Below are 21,989 nucleotides of genomic sequence, written 5' to 3'. Positions count from 1 at the left end.
TTACTAACATTTAATTAAATGTTTGACCACAAAGTAAATGCATTGAATATAAACCTATATAAATATATATTTAGTAATTAATTTTTAAAAACAATCAGGCACTTTAAAACAGATATTCGGATTCAACGTAGACAATTAAAGTTTATTAAATCGTGTATTTAATTTACTTAGTTTACTTTACTTAGTACGTGTTATTTATTTTCCGATCGCCGCAAAAACAGATCAAATTCACAAATTAGCATAGATTAAGGCTTTTAGAATACTGTATTTTAGGTAGGTCCCTTTTTGGCGCCAGATTTGAACGGAGGCTTAGCGGGGGTTGCGTCTGCGCAGGGTGGAAAGGCCGCCCGTAGTTCCAGCCACCAGTTCCCGAGGAAGAGTATCTCAGTAGTCTTTCTAACCTTTGTGTGTGAGGCTAGCCCCGCGCTCGCTGATTGGGCACGCTTGTTAGAAACCAAACTTTTCCTCCCTCATTAGCCCGCGCTGAAACGCTGAAACGTCTTAAAAATATTAATACCCTGCTAAGAGGTCGGCCCGAGTCTACGGTGCGTAATACAAACACCGTTTGGCTAAGTAGTGCTAAAAACTTTTCGTTGTTTTTCGACTAATTTAGTATTTCATAGATTTACGCAAAGGTACGGCGAAGGGTTGTTTTTTCGATAAACATTTTCGTGTGATGTATTTTGGTTCTGAAAGCGGGACAACATGGTAGATCCGTTTAAACTTTTCTGGGTGCTAACAAACAGCACGTATCTGGGTAAGTTCAAAGTTTACTTTTTTAATTAAACATTCAAGGGTAAAGTTTTAAAAGAGAAATTGAATTATTTTTTAAAATTATAAAATTGATAATTTCAAAGCAATTTTTTTTTTTTATAGAAATCCATTAAATAAAATCTTCGTTTTACTATTCGCACCAAATGGTACACAAGGAACTTGATTAATTTACCAAACAATCAATATTGTTTCGATATTTTTAACATATAGTGAGATTGCACGTCTCATCGTTTATGGTCAGCGGGTTTGCTTCATTCAAGAGGTTTCTAGTTTGATCTCGGTATGGTTGACACGAAATATTTATTTAAGAATGTGTTTTTACACTAGAATATTTCATATTTCCAGGACTTGAACCTGAATCGATAAAAAAAAAAACTGATCATCTTACCTTTAGATTTTTTTAAAAGATACAATACAGTTGGTGTATTAGTGCAGTGTCCTAGGCACCATTTGGTGAAATAGTGAAATAAATTAGGATAATTAGTCTGTAGCTTTAGATACTAGTCCAAGAAAGGATTCCATTGAAAAAAACTACTTTGAATAAACGCAATGTCTACCTTTTAATTTTAAATAATTAATTTCCCTTGCCGCACCTAATGGTGCATAGGGCACTGCATTGACACATAATTTAAAGCGTATCTTGATGGTTTTTTGTTACATGAAAGTAAGATGATCAGTCTTACGCTTCAGGTACAAGTCCAGAGACTAAGAAATATTCTGGTGTGAAAACACCCTTTAAAATAAATATTTTATATCAACCATATCGGGAATTGACCCTGAGACCTCTTGCATGGTAGGCAAACGCGCTGACCATTACATTACAAGGCCAACCTTTACAGAAATCAAACCCGAGATCAACTTTCATTGAGTAATTATTAAAATATTTGAATTAAAAAAAATATATATTTAATAATAGCATGATTTTTTTTGTACAGTCATTGGAAAATAGGGAAATTTGTATCAAAAAATATTGTACAGTTTTAAATTTTTTCTTATTAACAAGAAGGGTTTATTGTTGTGTTACTTATTGCTGTGTTACATATTGTCATGTTATGTTATTTTTTTCTTCGTAGTATTTAAATAAATATTAGAAATTATAACATTCTTCTTAAATAAATAATCCAATGTTTGTCTTTGTTTTTGTTAAATTGATGTGCTACACGTAATTTTTTTATGATGTTATTGTACTATATTGTTTAAGTATATTATTCGTCCTAACTGGTTAGAAGTCTTTGGTCCTATGGAGTTGGGACTTATGTCCCAATAAATGTAAATAAAATTGTATTGCGAATAAATACAAAAGTTAAAATATCTTGACATAAAATACGTTTTCAAAAATGATTTTTATATTTGACGGGTAATTTTTTTTATGTAGGGCGCATGATTATATTGATAATTATAGTGATCATGTTGCGTTTAATTTTTAAATAATATTAGACAAAATTTAATTAAAAAAATAGTATTTGTAAATTGGTCGAAAAACCTAGTTTTGTTTTCTTGTTTTAAACATTGTTTGTCAGTATTTATACGACGCACTTACATACAAAATACTGAAGCTTTAACGTTATAAATCATAATATAAAGCTCTTAAATGCTTCAGTGCGTAATGCGAAACAAAATACGAGAACATGTTTTTACTAAGTTTAATATTTTATTGAGAAATAACTTTTGTGAAGTTATTATGTCACAATTGTAACAAAACTTATAAAACAAATATGTTTTATAGGTTGAAAAATGGTTTTCAAATAATCCACCTCAATCTTATTTTATGTCAACAGTATTTGTTATAAATGACGAATTTCAAGAAAATCACTTAAAAAAAATGGTATTCAAAAAACAAGCCTTGATGTTTACTATCCTTCACCGTAGAATGGCACAAAAGAAGAAAAAAAGAAGCAAATAAGCTTATGACATCTTATTGTCTAGAGTATGAGGCTGTTGACACGTGGACAATACAATATACATGACAATGTTATCTTGCCCTGGGTCCGTAGACCGCGTAGGACAAAACGAAAATTTGCATGCAGTTCTTTATTATTTTGTTATATTCTTTTTTATCCAGAATAATGTTCCCTCACTGGGTGTCCCGTGCCAAGGGAAACATTTGACAAAATATTAAACATGCCTAAACAGTTGTTTAACAAAGTTCACATAATAAATAAATAAAACGTAATTAATGTAGTTAACCTAATTACAATTAACATAATAAACAATAAAAACTAAAATAATCACAAAAAACATAACCAATTTATATAGACTAATAGAACAAATTGCATAAATAGAACACACATTTTACCTATTTGGCTTGATCCACTCTTCGATCCGTGCGCAACCCCCCTCCACAATCCATTTTTTTAATAGCAATTATTAATTATTTGTATTATACCAATATGTTTGTCAGCCAGTGGTGCAGTGGTCAGCGCGTTTGCCTGCCATGCAAGAAGTCTCCGGTTCGATTCCCGACATGACATAAAATATTTATTTAAAAAGGTATTTTTACACAACAATATTTCAAAGTCCCTGAACTAGCATCTGAAGCGTGAGGCTGATCATATTATCTTATTGTAACATTTTTTTACTATGAAGATATGCTGCGATTGGTGTTTTATTGCAGTACCCTTTGCACCATTAGGTGCGGAAAGGGAAAGATAATAATGATGTTTTGTAATTGTGAAATGGCGAAATAAATTTTTTTTTTTGGGGAGCGACACGTTCACGTCAAGAATATTGCTATTGTCACAAGGTCCTATCCGTACGTGTTCACACAAGCAGCCGCACGAGGTGGTGGCGGTAATAATTTTTCCGCGGAGATTTCCTACCCGTCTACCACGGTGGCGATATCTCGGAATAATTTGTTGTCCTACAAATTATTGTTTACGTGGATAATGGTCAAGTCCTGGGACGAAACAAACATGTATTCTTTACGTGTAAATGACTTTAAAGTGATCTCTTTACACTTTGTAACATTCAACTTTCTGACTTTGTTTAAATATTAATTAATTCAATTATCAGATTTTCCATTTGTTGATTTTTACGAAATAAAATAGCTTAACCAAGGTACTGCCCTAAAAAATATGTTATCAAAAGTAACGGGGAGAAAATACATATAATACAAGGTATAACAATTGTAAGAAATGTAATGACTAGGCATTGTATTTGGCAGATCTTAGGGACGAAGGATTGACATGGTAGAAGGTGAGAGTACTGATTAGCAATAATGTCTTCTGGAGGCGTCAGGTGATAAGAATTTGGAAAAGATAGAAAATTGTGTTTTTTTGTCTTTTCCTCCAATAAGAGCTTTAGTAAATTTTATTAACAGACTTAAGAAATATCGTCATTGTCATTAACTTTTCGGTAACCAGTGGTGCATCGGGCACTGCATTGAATCAATTGCGATGCGTTTCGATTAGAGGTGGAAAAAAATGTAACTGCTGTTTTAAAACAATAACCTTCCGAAACACCTAAAATAGTTTTAAAAAAATAACAAATTTAAAAAAAATTAAATCTTTTAAAAAACAAAAATAAAATGACCGGGCCCAAAAATAAATTTAAGAAAACATTTTTTACGCAAAAAGTTCAACGCTCGCTGCACTCCTTACCATGCTCCGCCCTTCAAATTCAAACATTTATTATTTATCCATAATAACTACCTACTAGTATTATAATTTCCTAAAGAAGAAGTATACACATAAGGCACGAAATCTCCCCGGTTTGTCTCCACTCCACCTCATACCCACGCAGTTCCATGCCTTGTCCATCTGTATCTTGAAAACGAAATTTTAAACAGCCCGAAACCTTTATTGTTGTAATAGAACACTTAAATTTGAAGGTGTTTCTACAACGGAGTAGTAATTTAAACTGAAACAGTTGCATAACCAGTTGTAACCAAGAAATTGAAAAAAAAACGGAAAAAAACACTTTTTAAAAAATTTGAGCCTATATTGTTTTGAAAAAACCGTGTTTCAAAGAAACTCTGTTTAAATTTTACTGGGTGTTGTTTTTTAACGTTTTTGCTCCATCTATTTATACGCCATACAATATCATCAGAGTTTTCATATAGTAATGAGGGACGGAACGAGCTGATAATTATTTATTTCAAATGGTGGCGCTGCCGTTAGATCCTTTTTGATAATAATTTATAATTAGCACCTCAAAAATACATTTGCCTTGAATAATGAACAACATATTTCAGAGAGGGTTTTATATTTTACGTGATTACACATTGATGAAGTAATATAATAGAAATGCCAAATTTACTAAGTGCCTCAATTTTAAGAGTAGTTTAATCTCCCATAAATTATGTTTATAAAGAAGCCCGCCCAATTTAACTTTTTCAGTCATAGTTATTTTTTGTTTTCTTGAAACGTCGTGCATCCAATAATATTCACATGTTTGCGCTTACAATTTTACAAATTATTTATAGCTCATAAACGCAATAAATGAAAACCGTTTAAAGTGTTTTTATTTATTAAAAACGATATTTATAATTTAGCGTCGGTAATTTATTATAAATGTCAAATTTATATTAATGTACATAAAATGCGCATATAATCCGAATGAAAACCTAATTACAAGTAAAAAAAAAATGTCATTTGTGCATTAAAAGGTTTCTATTTGCATTATATAAAACAATAATGGTTTTTCAATAAATTACGGTTCCCATAGTTTAATGGGTTTATGCGTTTGCATTGAATAATAATTACAAAATTGAAAAAAAAACCATAAAGAAAAAAAATTCTTTCTGTTTTTTAAGTAACAAAACTAGTGCAAAGGATTTTTTTTTATACATTAAACCGCAATTAAATAAACTGTTATTTTTTAAACGTCTTTACGAAACCGCTTAATTTGTGAAACTGTAACTGTAACTGCTCATCTTATAAAAAACCAAAATGCTCATCTCTAGTCTTGATCATAAGTTATGTGAAGGCAGAGTAACGCTCCGAGTTCCTTTAGAGAATATTTTTATTTTTGTCTTAAAAATACTTACTTTTGATGGTTTCAATTAAATAAACCACGATTTTTATTGAACTTAACTCGATCCACCCTGCTTGGAATTGAACCTTGTACCTCAAACATGATTGGCAAAGGCGTCAACCATTACACTATGGGGCGTTTTTTTATTATTTAAGGTACTAATTTTAAGAAGTTGACGACCACTTGAGAAAAAGCTTCCCTGTCCTGGCCGTGACACGAAACAGCTCCACAGTTCTAATCCTGGTCCATGCTCGGATGTTTGGCAGAAAGAAAGGCTATTTTTTTCCAACCCCTCTACGTCCTTAATGACAAGATGGAATATGGCATATTTTTTTCCTCTCATTATTAAAACCATAGTTTAAATTATGTAAAATTCACTCGAATGTTTCAACTTTTTTACTCTAATCTTAGTAATCTTAAACTGTTTCAGCTTGCTTTATGGTAAAATATTAATTTATCTATTTGTGTTTTTATTTTATACACAGTTTACTTTTGTTTCAATAAAAATGCTTATAACTAGATTAAACAAATTAAAAACACTAAGTAAAATACTAAAGAGTCCAAACGTTGTGTACAAGTGTAGATATTTTTTATTAATTTGAAAGAGAAGCTTTAGGTAAGCTTCAGTATATTGTACGAGTTTTCAAGAGTATTATTAAACATTTTTATAATAAAACGCTTTGTGATATAAAAGCCCCTTAATCTACTCCTTTTGATAGAAACGAAACATTTTTCTGTGTTGAAGAAAAAAACAGTTCAAATCTTGAATGGAAAGCTCAACCATATTATGAAATGATGACTTAGATATTTGACTCTGAACTGTATGAAAAAAGAAGCAAATAGTTTTTAATCGGTAAAATATATAATTAAAATAATTAATTTGTTTAAAACATTTTAAATATGACCAATTTGTAAAATAATGCCCAAGAAAACATCGAAAAAAATTCAAGTATGAAATAATTCGTGAGAATCTCCCCTTTATAAATATAAGTTTCAGGTCTTTTACTTGGCAAAAATATATTTCAATTAAACTCGCTATTATTTCGCTTTTAATGTTAAGTCTGATAAACACGTTTATCAAAAAAAACTTTAAAATTTCATGTAGTTTTTATGTAAGATACAATAAATTTTTTTATTGTTTAGGATGAAATACGTATACATAATAGCGCCCGACAAATCTTAAAAAGTGTTTTTTTTTTTACTTAAGCTGGTCTTTTTATGGTGTAGTGGTTAGTGCAATTAGCCTCGGTGCATATGATCTCAGTTTTGAACCTTAAAAAGCGAGATAAAAGTTTTTAAACATTATTTGCAATTTTTATTGATATATTTCATATAAAAGCTTCGAACCACACTCTATTACCACTTGATTCCGATTTTCCAACAGGATTTTTTAAAAGCAAAGTAACCAGTTTATTAAAACTCTAACAGATTGGCATTAATGATACATAAAACAATGGATCAACTTAACTTAAACAATTTTAGAATCCATTTAAATGTGAAATGCGTATAGTTCTGGCATGATCTAAGCAAATATGGAAAGTGTGTCATCTCAAGTCAAGAGTGATAACATATCTCACTTCTAGGACTGTTTGACGAGATTTCACTGTTCTTAGGATCCTTGGCAGAGGGAAAAATAATTCGACGTTGATTTTAAAATCTCTTACTATCGATTCAACGGAAATGCACGAAAAATTACTTGTGTGAGTAAATCATAAGAATGCAAATATTTCATTAAAATGATAGTCTCTAGACTGACTATAGGACTTGACTACTTTCATTTAATTAATTATCACAACATGTTACATTAAATGTATTGAAACAGTACCCTGCGCCTCAGTGGGTGAAGATGTAGAAACAATGATGATGAAAGCTGATGACAGCCCAAAATACATCATCATCGTCATTTAATTTCCGCACCTAATGCTGCAAAGGGCACTGTTTTAGCAGTATATCTTAATCATTTTGTTACATGACGGTAAGATGATCAGTCTTACGCTTCAGGTACCAGTCCAGAGACTTTGAAATATTCTAGTAAATTTTTTAATTAAATATTTCATATCAACCATGTCAGAAATCGAGACCGAGAAAATACACGCTAAAGTTACGTATATATTTTGTCCTAAGAAATATGACCTATTGTAGGCCTATATGACCTATATTGTACTATCGTAGGCAACTGAAATGGATCAAAATTAAACAACAGAGAGATTACTCTCTGATTTCTTTAAAAAATTAAACGCATTTAATCATTTTTTTATATCTTTGTCTTCATTCTTAAAGCACCCTCTAATTCCCATCCACAATTTTATCTTTTCAATATCAAATAATGTGCATCCATAGGGCTTTACTGTGGAATCATGTCTCATCCACCGACTATCAAAGATGTTTCCAAAATAGCTTTGTTTAAATCACTTCTGAAGAAACATCTCCTTTCTCTTCCTTAATCTCCTCTCTTTTTCCCTCTCATTATTTCGTTTTCCCATTAAAGGGTAGTATCGTTTTAATTAATTTAAATACGAGTACATATATTGCCAGTGCTATTTTTGTATTTGGATGCACAAAAAGTAACATAAACAAATGAGATGGGTAGTTTTGATTTATTTTTAACAATTTATTATGTAAGTAATTAATGATAACCTATTGTATAATAATCGATTACGTACATAACCGGTATAACGTTTATTTATAATACGAAAGAGTTCAGATAAGAAACAATTTCAATAAAATACATGACATAATACGAATGTTAGGACACGCGATTTTTGCAATCCGCGACCACAGTTTATTCTGCTTACAAAAAAGAAAATAATAATAATAACTTAATTATTTATTTATTTAATTTTGGCAACCAACACAGTTTTCTGTCCCGATTTTCAAATACTTATAAAATTGTCAACATTACTTTATGTTTTTATTTGTGTGTTACTGGATTGGTAAGTATCATAACTAATAGAAGTACAAACGAGTATACTCTAGAATCTTCGACATGTAAATTTTGATGTATTATTCGCAATATATTTTATTTCTCAATGGTTTATATTATTTTTAATTCATGAAATGTATTTTCTATCAATTTTTTTTTTATCAATCCAACCATGGTATAAAATTAAAATTGCTTGAGTTTTCAAAATTATAGCCTTAGTAGAATGAAATCATTAAAAATTATGAAAAAAGTTCCCACAGTAGCGATAATACCTTTGCGATTTTTTATGACAGTTAAATTTGTCCACCTCGCAGTCTAAATTGCGTTTGCCGGCCATGCGAGAGGTCGCGAGATTGACACTCGACATGTTTGGTATAAAATATGAATAGAAAAAGGTGTTTTAACACTAAAATATTTTTACCTAGACTTGCACCAGAAACGTAACAACTACGCTACAATCAAGTTACGCTGCCGTTAGTATATTAATGCAGAGTGTTATGTATCAATAGTCGTGGAAAGGGAAAAATAATGATAATGAAGTATTTAAGAGCCGAGAGCAAAATGTGAAAATGGTTTAAAAAAAGCTTAGTTAGCACATCTGTATTTATTGACCGTTTTAAGGACAATGACTTCGAACCGTAATAATTAAATAATATAGGTCTTATAAATATTCTGAAAAACGGTTTTGAAACCATAAACACTTATTGACGTAATGTTTAAGCCAGAATGTGTATGTGTATTAGACCCACGTTTTATTTTTGATTACAAACACATAAAAATGAATAAAACAATTTTAAACGAAATACTGGTTTAAAATAGTCTTTGTCCTAAACAGAGTCAATATTACTATTGTATCGATAAGCAAAATAATATTTTTAAGACTTTTATGTTTTCGTTCCTTTTAAATCGGGTTTTTATAATAATATAAGGATTTGGTTAATTATTTGATATTGTGTGGTTTAAGTATGCCATACAAATACAAGTAAATAACATCTTTGAAATGAGGGTTCGTAATAAAATAGTTAAGCCATTTCCGATTAATCTTAAACCTTCGATTGGATTTGGATTCGAAAAGGTAAATCTAAGACTGTCTTCTATCGGGCGATAAAGGTTCGAGAGGTAACTCCAATCAACCCCCGGACATCACATTTTTTATTGTTTAGGGGCGGTCCATTTACTCATAGGGGAAGTAATCAGGGCAACCCTTGAGGTGAGATAAGACGATTTTCTCCCCATTTAGTGAAATCTCGGTTCTGATGTATGTTCGGCTTTTTGTTTACACATAATCTTAGCCAACTCCAGATTTACTAACTTTGATCAACTGAGTAGATTTGATTGTTTGACCGGAACACGCGTAGATAAAATAGAGATTTTTTATAAGAATTTAAACGTGAAAAGATGTTTTTTTATGTACAAATGCTTTTTCAGTTTTTTATTAGTTGAAAAGTCGTAGTACATGCTTGCAACACAAAAAAGAGTGCTTGATATTCGAAATCTAAATTAAATTTTCCTTGAACCTTTATAATATACATTAATTGAATATATGTTCTCAAGCTACATTTATAAATAATGAAAATATGACAACAATATGATAAGGAAAAAAACCAAGAATGAATAAACAACCAAAGAATTAAAAAATTGAGCAACAAACAATCTGAATTAAAAAAAACTAGATAAAAAAGAGAATAACGGATTTAAAAAAATGAAAGGAAGAATCTTAAAAAAGATCCTTAAAGCCAGCAATGTCTTCATTTTTTAATATTAAGACTTTCTGATCTAGATACGCTGTGATTGAAGTGCCAATGTATGTCCTATGCATCACTGGGTGTGGATAGGGAAATGATGTTGATGAGTTCAACTTGTGGGAATAAAAAGGGTATTTTTAAATTTATTTATTTTCTGTCATAAGAAGACACGTTTATTAAATTTGATAAAAATGAATTCAGAACCAGTAATTTTTATGTGCTGCAAAAAATACGCTTTATTTAATTATTGCTTTAAAGGTATTCGCCAATACACATTTAACATAAGTTCTTATATAAACCTGTGTTAAGGTAAGTACTATTTGAATTTACGGTTATTAAAATCACATTACAAGATTATGTCACGAGTTGACAAACATAGTACGCGTGTTACATCAATGTCGCATCGCGTCGTGTCGTTGTAATTCGGCTGTTACAATATTTACGTGCAATAGTTTGTATTATCCTTTTGCTTGCGTGGATATAAAGATAGATACATTATCCAACTTTATTGTACGATTTGCTTGCAAGACTGTTTGCTTAACGTTTCATAATAGTTTACAGATAAATAGCACCTAATTTAAAGTTTATCCTGGTTACGCTAAAACTTTGAATAAAACCTTTAAAGGAAAAAAAACTTCATAGATTTATAAATAAAGAAAAAAGTTTAAAATAAAGAAACGACTAAAATTTTTTTTAAATATAGGTAAAAACATATGAAATTAATTAGGTTTTATTACAATAGAGTTTGTCCAAATGTTTGTACACAATGGACCGGATTTTATTCCCTTGAAAGTCATTAAAATTAACAAAATATAACAAGGGTGGAGAAAATTTTAATGAAGGAAATATGGAAGTTTAGACATTTACGGGCTTATGACCTGTCGTTAGCTGGTTAAGAAGGCCACTTTACACAATGTGTTACATTCACCATTTATATGTTTAAACAACAATTTGAAATAGTGTACATGATTCTATTAACGATCATTTAATTAATAAAATTTGCACAGTCATAACTAATGATATTATTTTATTTTACGTTTACTCTTATTCACTAAAAAGCTTTTTATAAAGCATATTAAGCATCGAGATGTAAAGAAAAAAACTAAGTTAACGCAAACATAAAAAAAAAAACAGATATACGAGGGTAAAGTCGATGGTAAATGAAATGAAATTATTAACATATAAACAAAGAATATTTTACAATACAATGATATTTGTTCATAAAATTATAAACTCTAATAAAAAAACAGAATTTTGGAAAAAAATTGATCGTAACCAGCATGAACACGATCACAATACTAGAGAAAAGAACAAAATTAGACTTCCATTTAGGAAAAAGGCAAAGTCACAAAATTCAATTTTATTTAAAGCAATTAAAAAGTATTACGAAATGGAAAAAAATATTTATGAAGAAAAAAACATATCAAAATTTAAAATAATGGTCAAGACATATGTGATACACAATTTATAAATTAAATATATTTGCAATGTTATTATTAAAACACACATAACAATATGTATGATATGTGTGCCCTACTTTAAGATTTAAATTTTAAAAAAAACATTAATATTTTTGGCACATCAGCATAGTGAGGAATTAAACTCAGGACCTTATGCATCAGTAGACAAATACGCTAACCACTACATTACGAGGCAAACGCAAAATTTTTACTTTAAATGAGCATTCAAATATACATATTTTTTATTGATAACCAGGTTAACACATTTAAACTGGATTTTTATAATTGTATCTATGTAAAAACTTATTTGGCTTTATTTAATGTTTTTCTATGATGTTGAATATATTTATTTTGTATGGCTGTTTTTTCTTTTGTAAACAAAATACATATAATAACAAAAATAAAAGATTTGCCCAGTTAAAAAAAATACATAAAACACCCAGATGACTTTTACAGGGTAGCAAATAAAATACATTATAAAATATACAAACAATAAAAGGTTGCAGTTTTGCCCCCTGCAAAAGTTAACAAATATTTGTTTGAAAAGATTCAATAAAAGTTATTCTAGTGTGCTATTTAATTTTGAAAAAATGTCGATAAATAATTGAATTAATAAGTACCAAAATAGAGTTAAGACAAGTTGGAAAATACATTATTTTAGTGTTATATGAGTCGGTTATTTTTTAACACGGTTATCTATGACTAAAAGAATATCACCCCAAAATTAAAATATTGGCCTCGAAGTCCAAGCTTAAAAAACATTTCGTCATCGATCTGGGATTTAATACAAGATCTCACATATTATAGAGTTAGTGTTTACTAGTTCGTTACGAAACGTAAAAAAGTACTTGATAATACTTTAAAAAATTTAACAGTACTCAAGTAAATGAATAAATTACTTTAAATAAAATCTTCTTTACGGTTAACGTGAATTAACGTTTTTTGCATTGAAAGCAATATTTTCCTGATAACCCTTTTACATTCTTCTATTAAATTAGGAATATAGTTTTAGGGTTGTTGAGTATGTGTACCCCATCCCAAGTAACGAATCTCTCGTATTTTTATAATGGAAAGCATTTTCCTTAAGGCTTTAAAGTCCGTTTTATATGGATCAGCAAACAGCACGAGAATTCTTAACGAGAAATTTCCATTATTAATATTAAAAGCATTAACTTTGTGGTTAAACATTTTATTAAATGTTAGTACCCACATTATAATCACTTACCGACTTTTCTATGGTTATCGGTTTCGAGACGTACTCGTCTCTTCTTCAGGACATTAATTACACTGACATAAAAATCCTATTATACACCTTCACTAATGTAGTTGCACAAAAACATAAAACCAACCTGTTGATAGGACATATGCTGTTATAAGCTAACACTAACGTGCAGTGTTTTCTATTTCAATATTTGATGTTGGGGGGAAATGGTTCCCTATACCTAGTATAATCATGCTTTATCCTTCCTCCCCTCCGCCTTTTTTAGTATTTCTCCCACAGGATAAAATAAAAAACAGCTGTTTACGGAGATTTTTTTTCAAAATCTAAGCAGTCTTTTGTTCAATTTTCTAATCTGTATAAAACTGTTAACCACCTCATTTGTAACATGTTTTGTACACGAGCTTTTTAAAATTCTTATCAAATTCTTGCTTTTAAGTTTTCCGATTGCATCATTTTTACAACAAGTTTTTTAATAACCGTATATTTTAGACATGAAATCAAATATTCCATTATTTAACTATTTTTTTGTTTACAAAAAAAGACACAAATAAATACAGGTCAAGATTTAAAAAAAGAGATAAACGAATACACGTACCGTGACTTGTGTATTTGTAGCATTCATGGAGAAAGATTCAAAGATGCGTATGCGTATTTGTAATTAACTCAAAAATGCTGATTCAGAAGTTGTCTCGTTATATAGTTAATTCAACGATGTAATATAAGATAATATAATATCGTACGATAAGCCAATATCGTACCACTTTCAGAAAAAAATTCTATAACTTTACATAAAAAAATGAGCATTATTTTGTGATACGTAGCATATCATTGGTTAGCGTGCATTACCGCCAATTTTCAAATTTGACAAAAATGATATTTATAAATTGGGGGATTTATAACTCTAATTAGATGTTTCCTAATAATATGATATTCGTGGGACCAATAGGAGGCAAGCTTTTTGAAAAAGAACAATACCGCGGATCGGAGTAAATACTGTGTAAGATTTAAAAATTAATTTGGAACACTTTTTCTGTCTCCTGGAAAAAGCTGATTTCGAAGATTGTTGTTAATGCACGACCACCGACGACATGGCTAGATATTTAATGTATTTTAAAGAATGTTCCAATATTTTTTACTACATGACGAGTGGATTTTATTAGCATTTTCCCTAGGGACGATTTTGGCAGTTTTTAAATGTCATTCGAAAAGAGAAAGTTTTATAAGTGTAATCTTAAATTTAAATGAATAGTTCTGAAATTGTAATTAAGGTCAACAAAACCATATTTAAAAAACCCTCCTGAAAAGTTGATGTTTTCAACACACGATAGTTGACGTAGCTACAATCGCATGATGCATGTTAAGAATACAAGTCTTATTGGTTTTGGAAAAACAGGATGGTTCATTATAATAAATAAATAAATAATAATGGATAACTTATTAAGCGCCATTTTCGTCATATTATACCTCAAGGGCGCTTTACAAAGTGATTATATAAAGATAAAAATTTAATTTTAACTTTTTAATTTAAGAAAAATAATGTACATTGTCTCCACATGCTAACAATTTATTCAAATGATTTACGGAACTAGTGGGTTTTAAATTTCTTCCGAAACATCACTTTACTCTCACAGTTTCGGACTTCTGGTGGAAGAGCATTCCATGCCGTAGGGCCTGCGACCGCAAATGCACGTTTGTCGAATTTAGTGCGCTGTTTGCGTAGAGGTTTAATAACTTTTTCTTTCGACGAAGATGTAGCTGATCTAAGCGTAAGACGTCTGTCAGCTAGTTTATCTGGAATGCAGAGTTCCCTTAGATATTCTGGAGCAGAGTTGTGCAGTGACTTATACATAAGCCAACAGAGTTTGTATTCAACCCTTTGTGGAAAACGTTGCCAGTGCAATTTCTGAAGTAGTGGAGTGATACGATTGAATTTAGAGATTTACAGACTGTAGGCTAGTCATTTTATTCATTGGTAGACCTGCGTAGATACCATTACAATAATCGACTCTAGACACTACAAACGCATTTATTAATTGACGGGTGGCATCAACTGGCAAATTTTTGCGTATGCATTTAATCTGTCTCAGCTGGTAAAAACATGAACTTATCGTTCTACCAGTTTGAGCGTCAAGAGAAAGGTCAGAATTAAGGATTATTCCCAGTAGTTTAACGGTGGGTAAAGCGGTACTCCTTACATCGGGTAGTGCCGTGTCCTGAATCAAATTCTGCCGTCTGGCTGAAACCATCCATAGTTGTTCCGTTTTAGATGGGTTAAGTGTTAGTCTATTTTCAGCCATCTAGTTTCCCATGTACAAGATTAATATATTTATCTAGACGTATTTTTAGAGAACATTTGTAAGATACGTGAGACGTCCAGGTAAATCTTGAACAATGTGTGCGCAACGTGACAAAAACTAAACTCGTTTCAAACAGTTGCCACGGTATGCAGCAAGACTCTTACATTTTTTCGTGAAAAAAGAGAAAAGCTCGGTATCCAAACACAAACATGATCGCCCCAAACTTTTATTCCCAGGACATACCATCCTCGCGTGCGAACTTTTATTCTAGAAACGAAAAGCGCCAAGCATCGATTGGATATCGTATTTCGTGATCACAAATCTTATACGATTGTGATAGGCGGAAGGATGTCTAAATAATAAGTTATATTAGACGACCAAATTTATTAGAGACAACCCCAGATAACTAAGATAAATACGTTTATTTCCGTGATGTGATAAGTATTAGGGTCAGTGTATGGAAAATGTTCAGTTAAAGTCAAATAAATAGTTAAATAATTATTTCCAACTATATTTTTAACAGAAAACTGTATTTTTCATTTGTGTCCATCAATGCGGATGGAGATTTTTTTGTGTGAAATGAAACCAGAATTTTTGAAGAGTCCTTTTAATTTGATGGTTACGCTTAGGTTAAAATCCTTAAAAGGAAAATCGAGTGAGAACAAGATAAGTCCACCACGTAGTGTTTTTTTAGCTCTTTCGCCTAATTACGCTTGAGGTCTCGGGTTCGATTCGTGGAAAATTTGAAATGAAATCTGGTTAGGAGGTGGTTTTAAACTGCCGAATCTCATTTTCTCTGGACTGGTACCTGAAGCGTTAGACGATTATCTTACCTTCGTGTAACAGTTCGAAATATACTAAATGTCTTGCACTGCTGTAGTGTCTTCTGCTCTGCCAGGTGTGGATACGGGTTTATTAAATGATGAGAATGTATTTTAATTTATTGCAACACAGAGAGAAAATATTTTTTAGAAGGAAATATATAAGTTTAGGTATGAACAAGGCTTATGAGCTGACGTTGGCCAGTATTTTGAATATTTAATTTTATTTATTAAAACAAATATACATATTATTAGAAAAACAACAACATATCCCTAACTCTATGAGACCAAGAGCCTTGTGGCCATTTTACACACTCTGTAACATTCACCATTCTGCCTATGTTCAAACATCCACATTTCCTCAACTCTAGTTTGAATTTCGTAAAGTAAAAAACAGAAACCTTATCATGTGGGTGAGATTCATCCGGCTGAACCATTTCATCTACTGGACGTAATAAATAAATATAAATAAGTACATTATTCGTCCAAACTGAACACAGGACTTAAGTTGCATGGAGTAAAGACTTGCATCCGAATAAATGTAAATAAAATTAAAGCGTAAATAAATATATATACCTCAATGTCATTAAAAAATAATAACGTTTATTTGCGTTTTCTCATATTTAAGTATATCACCTTTTTAATTATTTTTTTTACCACAATAGGCCAAAAGGCATACTACATGTCATACTTGGGTTCTCACCAGGAATCGAATACGGAACCTTCCGTATGTGACTCAAACGTCTTAACCACTAAAACACGGAGACCACCCTTGAACACAAACAAGATTAATACAAAAATATATAAAACACTAAGACACAACTAATAGTGACAAAACTAGAAACGACATGTAATCTGATATATAAATTAGCAGTTAAACATTACGTATGATAAATTCTTTTTTTTTTTTTTTATTTGTCTTGTATAAAACTTACGCGATGGTTCTCATAACAGTTTTTGCCTTTTATGTACATTCTTCTAACGAGTATGTCTTGAATACGAATCTTTGGTGAGTTTAATATTATTATTACTGTTTGTTAGACTCCGATGAGGACGCTTGTGGGTGTTAATTTTAATACTTTTAATGGACTAAGTTGAGAAAGCGCCTGTTCTTGGGATAACTTGGTAAGGAGTTACGTCGCTTAATACGTGACTTGATTCCGTATGATATATTCGGGTGGTAAAAATTTTATTAAACGGTTTTAAATGCCTGGTTTTAAACATTCGTAAGGATATAAATTTAATTAAAACAAATTCATTGGCAAGTGAATTGAAATTAATTGAATATTATTTGGATAATTAAACACGAAGTCTCAAATACCATTAGTACTATAACGCCATTTTCATGTAGGGAGAAGTAGAGAAATGAAATGTTATTGGCTTCTTTCCTAATTATTATTTATTTATTTCGCGAGCATACGGAAAAAAAGCGGGAAAGTCAAATTTTAAAGTTTTTCATTTTTCGAGCAAGATACCAAGGTAGATGGATTATCCTCTAATATCTCAAAGTTTTTTACGAAATTGATAATTGTACAAGACACTTTAAAAAAGTAAAAGAATTAGATTTATATATATTTTTAGGAAAAATCTTATTCAAAAAAGATTATAAGATATAGTTGACACCCTTGTATCCAATTTTTTTAGATAATCGCCATCCGGTTCAAAATATGTGATGAGCTGTGCCATAAGTTGCTTTATGCGCCCATTGCAAAATTCATATGCCAGCTTTTTCTTCCATTCAGAACCTCTTTCTGCACCTGCTTGTCGGTTTAAAATTTCATTTTATCCATGTGTGCCTTCAGAGAAGTCAAAATATGATAATTGAAAGACACTAAGACAGGGGAATACGGAGAGTGGTACAAAATATCTCAACTTAAGGACATCGTCCTAACATAGCTTTGGCTACCAAAGCGCTCTTAGACTCACATATACATTGATTTATATTGATGAATTCAGTCTGTGAACGTCTGATACAAGAAAAAATTGACTTCCACGCTAGCTCAATACATTTCTTACACTATGTACTACGTAAAACAATCCTTTTTTTGCTGTGGAAAATTATAAAACTAACAACGGATTCTTTTCCCCTCTGCCGAGAATCCTCAGAACAGTGAACAAAATCTCATCAAACGGTACTGTCAATGTGTTCCTACAGCAAAGACAAACAAGGGCAACAAGGGCAAGCAAAGGCAAGCAAGAGCAAGCATTTAAGAAGCAAGCTGTTTTGTCACTTCTGACTCAAGATGACTCACTTGTCAGGTCCGCTAGATTATGCCATATTTTTTACCGTTTGTAAATTTAAAAAGATTTCAAGACTATTTAGATTAATTGTTGTATATTTTCATTTATGCCAATCTGTTAGAGCTAACATAAGTCTGTCGATTGGCTTTAAAAATAAAAACAAAAACTGAAAATCAAAAATGTAATAAATAGCAAAACTATGAGATTGACTATTTAAAAACTTCAATATTGATTTACCAACAATCAAAAATACTGACTTAGCCAGTTTTTGTTGTATGCTTACAATTCATACAATAAATTGTACATATTTATTATCTGTAGGAGTTCAAAAACTGAAAATTGAAAGGTTTCAATTCAGCCAGTCATACGATGTTCCATTGTTATGGTCACTCTACACATAGTATATTCATACTTATCTCTTTCTCAACCCTCTCTTGTGATAAACGCAAGTTTTTTTTTTATTTTTCATATTTTTTTCTTTGCATTTTAAAATAGGTATACATAAGTTACAAATACAAAATACACCTTTATATAAACACGGAATGGCCTTTGTGTGGGTATATATTTTATTTTAAATTTCAATAAAGGCTACCGGAAGAATACGATAGATTTAAAAAATTAAGTGCTTATGTTAGCTTTTTTTTTTGTAAACACATATGAGATAATAATAATAAAGTAAAGAAAGAAGCTTTTTAAATCTGCTTTTTTAATTCATAATTTCAACAAAAGTTGAAATCGAAACACGTTCGAATAATTAACATCTATCATATTGTCTAACTGAAATGCATTTAATGGTTTTGGAGTGATGAAAAATTAGTAACCTTCTAAAAGCATGTGTTTTATCCAGCACCTTGGTTTTATATTATTGTGCAATTACGATGGTGAAGTTGTTTAGGGAGGTTTGTATGTCAGTGTAATTATTTATATCCTAACAAAAAGGCGTCTGGTGGTTTGTATGGGTGGTTAAATATAAATATTCATTGAGATATTTGATAAACAAAAGTTAAAACTTTAAATATTGAAACTATAAAAAAGCTCATTTGGGACAGTGGGCAAATAAAAATAAGAGCTTTATTGACACCATACTCAATAAACATATATTCCTAGATTTTAAATATTATTATTATTATTAGAGCACACATAAGAATATGTTTATATTTGCAAGTTTCAAAATAAATAAAAAATATTTAAAAAAAGAATATCTACTGCTATTAAAAAAATTGACATTCAATGCTATTCAATTGTGATTTTTTATGAAATGTTTAGAAAATCTGGTTAATCTGATTACATTTAATCTTTCTAGGCCTTACGTTAACATAATTTACTCTCACCACATGACACTATCCATGTCGCCACCAAATAGTTAAAAGACAGGCTAGGTTGTTCATAAAATGCCGACATTCACCTAAATGGCTAGGCCGTTTGTTGAATGAATTAAGATTACTCAACGTGTTGGCTGGTAGTAAGCTAGCCTTTTGGATATGGCCGAACCAAATGCCGCCGAGTTAGGTAAGAATGTGTTCAATCATAATAATAATAAAAAAAATACTTAACTTATAAAGTTAGATTAAGGATAAATTAAAAGGTAAAACTAAGGATAACCTAATTGAGAAAACTTTTTTTTTAATTATCAAACTTAACCCAACCCATCCTAATATTACCTAGCTTCCCATAATAAAATAAATTAAAAAATAAAACGATTATTATCGTGGTTTAAAAATTAAAAAGTCTAAGGAACGTTGAACTAATTTGTTAAACGTTAATTCAACGAACCACCCATCCATTTAGTTGAAAGCTGGCGTTTAATAAACAGCAAAGCCGCTCAGTCCAGTGGCTGATTAAACTATTTAGACATCCATAATATCTTAAAACCGAATTTTAATTGAAGAGAGTTGCTCTTTCAATGCCGAGAGAAAAAGATAAAAATGTTCAACATTTGGCATACTTTATTGAACGTTATTTTTTCTTACATCTTATACTCGTAGTTAAGACAATTATGTATGTTTTGAAAACAATGCAAACATTATAACACATGGTTTAATAAAATAGATCCAGTGAAGACATTAAACTTATATTTTTTATTATTCCAACGCCATCTAAAGCTTATAAGGGCTTGTATCGTTAAGTACTTAAAGTTAATATGACCCATTTTACGCTTTAGATATCAAGTGTGACCTAAGATGATTTACAACCCCGTTGAGAATTAAGCTCAGAATCTTTTGCATGGTAGTATTATATGGCAGCTATCAACAACACTGAATTTTATTTCTTTATTTATTTTTTAACGACGGTAGTCAATTGGTGCAAAAGGCATAATACAGTTAAAAAGTAATTAAATATAAGATACATTTTAAGTTGATAAATCTGACTCATATATTATGAATTACACATAGGCACATTGTGTATGTTGTATATTTTATGTTTATTATGATAAAAACAATTTTTTTAATAACAACAAACTGGTAATAATTTCGTACAGTCTTTTTGAAATAGGGCAATACCTTCGTTTAATTTATTATGTCATCAAATAACTTAACAAAGATTTTTGTGTTCTTGTGTTCAGGTGGATGAAAAAAGTTGTTGTTTTACGGGAAATAGAATCACTACTAAATTAGTGTTTTCAACTCTTAAATAAAAGTACTCAAAAAAAAAATCGAGTGGAAGCTAGTGCCTCTCGTGATTCACTAGTGTTATTTACAACCATCCCCGAGATCTCGGGTTCAATTTTTGGCATGTTCGGTTAAGAAGGTGCAATTAAAAATATAACTTTTTAATGTAATATTTTATAATCATCGAAATAGATTTACATAATAACATACACGCCACATTCCAAATACTTCATTCCATACTCCAAACTAACAATACAATAACAGCACAAACACAAATTATGTCATCTGTACGTATTCTCATTACATTCTGTTGTTCTTTTTAGAAATTAGTGTTGTATATTGTGTTGAGTAAGCAAATGGTTATGTGTTAGGTTTATGCTTTTTGAAAAAACAATTTATTTATGAATATAATGTACCAACATAACACTGTGTCCACAATAAAAGCATCCACCCTTTTCCCAAAACTGTTAATAAAGACTCGTGTCTTTCTTCACTTTTGCATATTCAATTTAAGCAAAGTAGTAATTTCTTTACAATCAAACCGCGAAAACAACAATACCTTACAGATTTTTGTGATCAATCAAATACGCATGATCTGTACAATTATCTTTTTATAATTTCTCAGTATGATAGTGAAAGATTGCAAGCATGCTCCAGATCGTGAGATCTGATTGGAAACATTAGAAGATTTTGCCTTGTACAACATGCACTCAAGCAACACAAAAAACAAGAAAACAATATGCATACCGAAGCACATCAGTACAATAAATTATCAAGACACTTCTGGCAAAGTCCTAATACAGATCCAAATACGATCCCTATCAAACTCAGGCGAAATTACCTCTCGTCATAACAACGACCCCTCACAAAAACCCTAATTGTCCTTATACTAACAGTAGGAATAATCCTGTACAAAGACCCTA

At 30.6% G+C, this 21,989-nt stretch overlaps 1 protein-coding gene across 1 annotated transcript in view; it reads left to right on the top strand.

Annotated features, from left to right (window-relative positions):
- The first annotated feature begins 364 nt into the window (after nucleotides 1–364).
- The window catches only part of LOC148285310 (neural-cadherin-like), a 164,978-nt gene continuing 143,353 nt past the window's right edge, over nucleotides 365–21,989 (top strand). Inside the window, exon 1 of the mRNA XM_088227287.1 lies at nucleotides 365–757. Within this exon, the coding sequence (XP_088083413.1) occupies nucleotides 706–757 (52 nt within the window). The 5' untranslated portion in view covers nucleotides 365–705. The remainder of the gene's footprint in view (nucleotides 758–21,989) is intronic.

This window comes from Micrasema longulum, unplaced genomic scaffold (assembly GCF_059751315.1).
Source record: "Micrasema longulum isolate JH-2025_06_02 unplaced genomic scaffold, ASM5975131v1 h1tg000042l, whole genome shotgun sequence".
Taxonomy (NCBI): Eukaryota; Metazoa; Arthropoda; class Insecta; order Trichoptera; family Brachycentridae; genus Micrasema; species Micrasema longulum.
Note: the sequence above shows the minus strand (reverse complement) of the source record. Positions and strands in the feature narration are given on the sequence as shown.